The sequence below is a fragment of the Notothenia rossii genome, assembly GCF_949606895.1.
Source record: "Notothenia rossii genome assembly, chromosome: 5".
NCBI lineage: Eukaryota > Metazoa > Chordata > Actinopteri > Perciformes > Nototheniidae > Notothenia > Notothenia rossii.
Window position 1 is genome coordinate 24,252,204 of NC_136903.1, and position 8,218 is coordinate 24,260,421.

At 37.9% G+C, this 8,218-nt stretch overlaps 1 protein-coding gene across 1 annotated transcript; it reads right to left on the minus strand.

Moving 5' to 3' along the window:
* Nucleotides 1–3,819: 3,819 nt before the first annotated feature.
* On the minus strand, nt 3,820–7,460 carry LOC307038525 (dihydrofolate reductase). Its single transcript, XM_079679997.1, has 6 exons — nt 7,224–7,460; nt 6,350–6,399; nt 6,128–6,233; nt 5,881–6,007; nt 4,713–4,828; nt 3,820–4,244 (listed from the first exon to the last, which is right to left on the minus strand). The coding sequence occupies exons 1-6, from the start codon at nt 7,328–7,330 to the stop codon at nt 4,154–4,156; spliced, it is 597 nt and encodes a 198-aa protein (XP_079536123.1). The 5' UTR covers nt 7,331–7,460; the 3' UTR covers nt 3,820–4,153.
* Between the last annotated feature and the right edge of the window lie 758 nt (nt 7,461–8,218).

Genomic DNA, 8,218 nt, shown 5'->3' on the forward strand with positions numbered 1-8,218 from the left:
CTTTTCCATTATGTTGTCTTTTGCTCGTTGTCCTATGCTTGCTCCCCCCCTGTGTTGTCCTCTGCCTGTTCATGTAATGTTCATGTTCAATTTTCTTGTCCAATATGTTGTCTTCTGCCTGTTCACCCCCTTTCTGTACTTTTTAATTTTTTTTGTAAGCGACTTTGGGTTATTGAAAAGCGCTATATAAATAAAGTTATTATTAATGAAGTGTATCTAAACACCAAATGCAGAACATTAAAATATTCACCCGGATCAAAGAAAACTCACAATTTTTCAGTCTGATGGCATTACAAATTAAATGCATCACACTTACTGCAGGAGTAAATTTGTGTTGAGTGATTAGGTATCAACTTCCCAGAGAGTAAGACAAATGTATTGGCATCAAAATATTTAGGAGAGAGTCCCTTGCCAAATAAAGAATGTATTACAGCTTATTTGCGAGTCACTTCATTACAATAACTTCAAAATTCAAGGCTTTTATTGTCATTCGTACATAGCTTCAGTGTAGTTATGACGATGAACATCTTAGTTTACAGGCTCCTCCAACAGTGCAACACAATAAAACAGATACAATAGTGCAAGTAAATACAATAAAATAGAATGGAAGTAGTGCCATAAGAGTCTATACAAGTAATAAATAATTTGTAAGTTACAAACAGGTGAATGTTATGGATTTTCTTAGTTCAGGTGTTTAACAGTCTTATGGCCTGTGGAATAAAACACTGCATAATATAACTGGGTAATGAGTATAACTGCGGACAAACAAGGCTGTTCAAAGCTTTTTATTTACAGCCTGTGTAAGTCTCTTATTTTCACACAATGTTCTTGGCAGCACTGTTTCCCTCAGGGAAGAAATCCGTGGCAGATTTGTATTGTTAGTTTACAGATTGAGACACTTCATTATATGCCATTTCACTACAGAAATGTCATTATAATTTTAAAGGAATTCAAATGCTATTGAAAGATGAGAAAAAGAAAAGTCAGGAAAATGTTCTATGATTTGAACGGTTTCTTTAAATGCACTTTTCAATATTAATTCAAAAAGCAGTTTCAGTTCTTTCATATAAAATAGATTTTCGATTATATTTGGCTTAATTAATGAGCTTTTCCTGTCTGTGTGCGTCATTCAGAGGTAAAAAGACTGCTTTTGGGCTAGTGCCCACTTTTACTTAAGTGTCGGCCACAAAATCAATACACAATTTTACTGAGCATTGTCTAATCAAAGGAGGGCATTGCAAAAAGGTTGTGTTTTGAATGTGTCTTAATATTTCAAAGCCAGCAAAAGCCCTTGAAGCATGTGAAAGAGTGCCCTTTAATGGGAGTGGGCTCCACGGCTAATGAAGCCATGACTTTATGCCTGAAGGTTCCTTCTCTGTGTAAGATGGGGGTCACAACAAAAACAGAGAGAGGACTTGTGTGTCCAGAGGGATGAGGTGGGACAGGAGAGGGGGGGGATTATATACTTTAACAACTTCCACTGCCCATCTGCCACTTCCTGCATCAAACAGCAAGGCTCTGTAGTCATGGTGATAGCCACTGGGCAGATTATGCGAAAGTGAGTGCATCTGGTAATGAATTTGTGCTCAGCAGATGGATGCTTGAGTTCATTTTTAAACCATTCATAACATGGAAACCCTGAGGGCTGTACAACAGGAGTACACCGCATCTGATGTACTGACGGTTTCTAAAACACAAACATCCGTGACATTTTTTAAAAACTCATCAAGGTTGAGTTTCGCTCTGCAATAAATACAAGGAGTTAATCAGGATGGGACAAGGCCTCAGGTGTATAAATGCAAGTCACCTCTATTTCTTACCCACCGTCCTCTTGTCCTCTGCGGCCGTGGCGTGCCGCACTGTGGGTTTGAATTACGAAGACAAGCCAGAGAGGTTAATAAGAGGGAGTATAAATTGTACTTTTTCATTTCAAACACGACACTGGTTGATATTAGCCACGCTTAACAAATTGCTTTTATGGATTATATCTCACCTGAAACAGATGACATCTGCAATTAAAAGCTATGATATCCAGCGGAAGTCAGGACTTGGACGACAACTACAGCAGTAAATATTCCTCAATGGGAGTTACATTTTTATTTTGTAAGTATATTCATCAAAACAAGGTAATGCAGGAAAAAAAGAAACACTTTTTTGTGACTGAAATAGTCCCTATTTCTCAAAGGAAAGTACTGTGTTCACCACTAAGGAAAACTTAAAGTCGCAATATATATTAATATTTGTTTTCCTCAATAGACCTCTAACATTCCGCCTTAAAATAAAAACATGAACAAATATCGTTATTGCACTTGTGTTGTGTTTCTTTAAATAAAAAATAACATTTGCAGTTCAACTTTTTCTATACTCTTAAAGCTAGAAAATTTGTTTTCTGTTATTACTTGTCTCTCTAGCTGTTGAGATAACTCAAATATACCATGATGTGGGAGGAAAATAAACCTCACATTGATGAAAAAATCAATGCCCAGGGCGGCAGTGGTTCAGTCTGTAGGGGATTGGGCTTTGGACCGAAGGGTCGCCGGTTCACGTCCCGATCGGACCAAAAATACGGAGTGTAGACTGATACTGGAGAGGAGCCAGTTTGCCTCCTGGGCCACTGCCATTGAACCCCCAACTGCTCACATGTGTGCATATAACTGTGTGTATTTGTATGTAAAAAGTGTGCACTGTGTGTACTGTACCTGTATAAAAAAAACCTGCATGTGTGAGTGGAAACTGAATTTCCCCCTTGGGGGATAAATAAAAGTCCATCTTCTTCTTCTTCTTCTTCAAAAAGTAAATAAGGTGGGGATAATGTAAAACATAATCTTGAACTTATTCAATATGAATAGCGGTACTTTATTAACAAGGTACAAGAAAACTAAAATAATTTAAAATGTATTCATAACATACCCTTGAAACAACTGTATTCATTCAACATTCTTGCAATTTTTCAAGATTGAAGATGAACATACAGTATAATGATAGCCTTCAACCAATAGTAATTTTTTTACTGAAAGATTAACCATAATAAAGCAACTCAATGTTACCTCCATTGAATAAGATGTTAGCTCCATTATTGATCTTGCTTACATAAAAGAGCTCTCCTGCTGCCATTATCAACAAATATTTGTCGTTCACAATTAAGTTCTTTCAATTAAAAAATAGGAACAACAGGACGCTCTAGTATTGGTGCCTGTAACACACTCAACCCAACATCCCATAGATAAAGGCTCAAGACACCACTGAGGAAAATTAACTGTGCCAAATAAATGACTAAAAGTCACAAATATCAATATTCAAATATTCTTATTGTTATGAATCAGGAGTATGTCATGAAATAATGTTTAACTATCTTAGTTTTCTTGTTTGTACAAAAGTGTTTGTATCAAAATGTAATTAGTTGAAGATGATGTGCTTTGACGGCGAACATGAAATCCAATACCTATAGGGCTCTCTGTCAGGACCCAGGGTGCTATTTTCATTAATGACCGCCTTGTTTTACATTAACCTGTGTGTGTGTGTGTGTGTGTGTGTGTGTGTGTGTGTGTGTGTGTGTGTGTGTGTGTGTGTGTGTGTGTGTGTGTGTGTGTGTGTGTGTGTGTGTGTATGTGTGTGCATATGGGTATGTGTTGAGCAGGTCTCCCTTGAAAAAGAGATCAATGATCTCAATGGGATACACCTGGATAAATAAAGGTTTGAAATTAAATGAAATCTAAGTTGGTGGTTAATTCAGTTCCCGGGAGCATTAAGGTGAGCTGTCATTCCTTTTCTCATTGAGTTGCCTCCATCTAGTGGCAAAAAGCAACACATACAACCAAATGAGGAAGGATTGTTTTATTTTTTTTGACCATTTCATGAAAAAAAAAAAAAAACTATCAAATTCACAAAAAACTAGACAGATAAAACCTTCATCCAAAAGTACACCCATTATTATTATTTATGACAAGGTGACAGCACAGGGTGGCTGTTTTTTTAATTTAAAATAAGAATGGGATTTCAGGCATGTCAAAGAGTATTAACACTGGAATGTTCCGTATAATACAAAAAGTGATAGCAAGACTTTGGCTTTCCCTGTCCATGAGTTGACTCGGAAATCGATTTTGAAAGGTGTGAACAAGTAATGAGTGACTTTGAGTTTTTCTCTGTTAAATGTCTAAACCTCGTCGCCGGTCTCTCTCTTGAATACTTGGAATTGGTACTTAACACCCTTCTCTTCTTGAATTTCACTCGGTACACCAGGAAATCTGGTTAGGAAACAAAGTCAAAAATAGCTTTGTGAATTTATTTAAAGAACAGAAAACTGGCAAACACAATAATTAAATAGATAAACAATATCCATACATAATACACATTTGTTAGGGAATACAACCTAGTGACATAGAACAATTAAAATACTTTTTAATTACAAGTTGTAATGTATCGCCTCAAATAATAAAAAGACAAGGGAATGATCTACTTTTAGTACATTCTTTTGTAATTTAGTCTTCAAATTCAGTGCAGAGAATTTTAAATAACAAGAGAAACCACCAACGTTGCGGTCCTATGGTAGTGCTGGTGTTTATTTTGTAACAAAGGCAAACATAACTTTCTCACGGGGCGTCAGCAAAGTGTGCCGAGGTTAAAAACAACTTTAAATGTCACTTCTCACGGTTTGGACGTGGGGTCAGGACAACACACACTATAATGGTCTGGGGGAGGAGATGGACACTCACCCTTCTTGTAGTTTAAATAGTTCTCTGTCAAACTCGGGGAAGAAAACGTCGCAGTCAAAGTCTGCCAGGACCTTTGTAAGGTAAACCAAGTCACACCACCGATGCAGCAGAGCTTCCTGATCAGAAGAATGAATAGTTGACAGTGCACATTGACAGTATTAACAATGTGGCGTTTCTTTTTCAATACGGTAATATGTGGTATACAAATAAGCCTTTATTTTAAGAACATACTGACATTTGAAGGAAGAAATCCATTAGTTGCGGAAGACAGCTCTTTATATTTGTGACTCCACACAGCACTGACAATGTTAACAGTATACAGTTTACCAAACCTGCTAGTGTAATACAATGTTAAGGTTTATAGGAACACTGAACTACAGGATGTTGCTCAATTATTTGCTCGCATCCTGTGAATAACTTGTGCAGACCACCTGATGCAGGAAGCTAACTGAATACATTTCTGTTTTGTAAGAACAGCTTGTTCTTAATTTGTCACTATCTTTTTGATTCTGGGATTTGCATGGGTTTTATTTAATGTTTAACATCCAGAAATTATTTGTCTAGCGGAAGGAAACATTAGTTTAACATAAAAACACACAAATCTCAATCAAATTAAGATTATTATACATTTTAAAGTCATTATAATAACTGGATTATTATATTAGTGAGTTAAAGATAAACTAGTGTTCCACTGATCCCAAATAATACCAAAAACCCTTGGAGGACGATATTTCAACTTCTCTATGGCGTACATACTGCCCTACATGCTTTTTCCAGTACCGCGAGAACTGTTTTATGGCCATATAATCCCATAAAATCTATTTTGTTCTGACAGTATTTAACAGTACCTTGATTTTCACTAGAACTGGAGTTCTTCTGCTCACAAGCATTTTTGGTGTAATCGCTTTAATTCTTGGTTATGTGTCAGAACATTTGCACACAAGACTGAAGGCCCATTGGCTCATAAATGCTGTTCACCACAACAACACGAATACATTTGTTACATTAGTCGGATGGAATAGAACGGATTGAAGTCTGGTAGAGCTGGTTATGCTGGTTATGCTGGGAGTCATGCGAGGAAAGGGGCCATAGCTGATTGCCCAAAACAAATTTTCCTGCCGTGCTCTCTGCCATAATGTATCACGAGGCTTCAATGAAACACGCTTACCTTGTAGACCTGCACTCCTCCAACAATCCAGATGGTCTCTATCAGGTCAGCGAGGGGGGGGCTCCCAGCCAGGCAGACAGCTGCCTCTAGGTCTGATCCCACAAAGTGGGCATGATCTGGAGGTGAGCTGTAAGAGGAGAAAAGTTTGTTATTTTCACAAGAACAATAAGAAATCTGGGATTGGTTTCTGGGTAACCCAAACAAAACTGGAATCTCAAAGCAGATGTTAATGAGAGAGAGCACTCACTCCAGTGTCGAACTCAGCACCGCATGAAGAGTATTGGGCAGTGGGAAAGTACTTTCTGGGTGGGAGAACCAGCACTTTTTCCCCCACACCATCATATTGAACTTTCCTGAAACAAAAAAGAATAGCCTATTTGACTTTCCACATCTCAACTTTTTCAGCTTTTAAAACCCAGCCCTAAATAAGATGGCGATAATATGATGAAATATGGACGTTGAGGCATACCTGGTCTTGACACCGTTGTGACTTTGTTCAGGAACCACTGGAATTCAGATCTGTAAGGGTGAAATGTTGAATATTAAAATCAGGCAGACAAAAGTCAGCTGTTAAGCAAAAATAACCCCATGTAGCCGACTGCAGTTTCCACATACAGCACAGGGTGCCCCATAATGAGATGTATAGTTTTAAAACATCAGAACAACTCTTTTTCAGATTTTACTATGTTGTATAAGCTCAAAAGACACTGCTTTTATGAGTACTGTCTCTCTCAACTAGCACTGCTGCTGCTTTCACCTACTGTATACATCAAGAACTTCAGCATACACTGCTTTCATCAAATGATATAATCAAGGAAATAAAATGACAATTTTTCATTTGTCCTTTAGAAATATTGCAAAGTTGTCCAAAGCTTTATGTCGGCTCACAGCTGTTTGATCAAAATGCCTTTATTAGTCCCACAGCGGGTCGATTTATATTGCATCATCACCTCCAACAAAGTATGCATGTAGCCTATATTGACACTTCTGGTACACATTGATGGAAAAATAATACACATTTGACAGTGAGAATAGCTCTTAGAAGCTGCTTTCATGGGCTATGTAAACTTTCCACTAGACTTTCCTAGAGGTTGGGAGATAGTGGGATACAAGCTAATAGTTGGAAATACTCACCATTGGGCTGTCATATTGCACACATGTGTGGATACAAAGGCTCCAGCATATCAATATCAAGTCAAATTGTAGCCTATATGACAGGGCCAGACCGGTTATATTATACAGAGGCTCTCTTCGATACAGCAACATCTCATTATATAGACTAGAGACATTTCCTGACTGAATGAGTCACATAAGAGACATCATCACAAAGGTTTCACTCTTACGGTAAACTCCAGGGCATTTCCCCCTCTTTCCCGATGCCCATGTCATTGCAGGCAGCCGCGATGAGGCGAACAGGCTTCCTCTGCACTTTGTCCTGGGAATTTTCCATCTTCAGCGTTAGTCAAACAAACACAGGATCGAGGACCGGCAACTCTACCTGCCTCTGTGTGCGGGAACAATTTATAGAGGCTTGAACTCAACTATCACCGCCCACTGACCGTCAGCAGCCATTGGACACGGAGGAGCTACAGTGGATTCTCAATGAGATTTTCACAGCGTGCTGCCTCCTACAGAAAGCCTGCTCGAGGCTAACAGCACAACGCTGCATGATGCTCACACAACGTGACTCCCTTACACATTACATTGGTTAAAGAATATTAAACCTCCTTTTGTAATAATTGTATTTTCTTAAACAGTTTAATAAGAGTGAAGGGGACAGACTAAGCCAAGCCCTATACAAAACAACCTATTATATCAAAAATGTATTACCACAAATGAGGGTTATAAAGCTTGATAAGCCATTGGCAAATGTATTGATTGTTAAACGCTGCTTGCATGCGATAGTTCATTTTGGCAGTGTACTTGAATAAATAGATATATCAATATACTCAAGTACACTTTTGAGTATTTCCTGGAAACAACCATGTCCCCTCTATTTGGTTTGATCTAGAACGGAAAAAAACCTATGAATGGGATATATCAATCTCTTCAATTAAAACAAGAGCAGATGTTTCCCCCCTTTAAAGCTGTTATAGGAAAACAAAATTCTATAGATGTTCAGCGTGAAAAATATTGACTAACTGCATAAGGGATCATGAGTACAAACTTGGTTTAATCTTTTTTGCAAATTCGTTGAAAGTATAGCATTCTGAGAATATTTCGCATGGCTAGATGTCAACACAAAACATTATGCAGGATTATCAGACTTTAAAAAGGCATACTAATACCTTCATTCTTGTTGAGAGAATGGTGTGATAAAACCATTTTACAGAAAGTG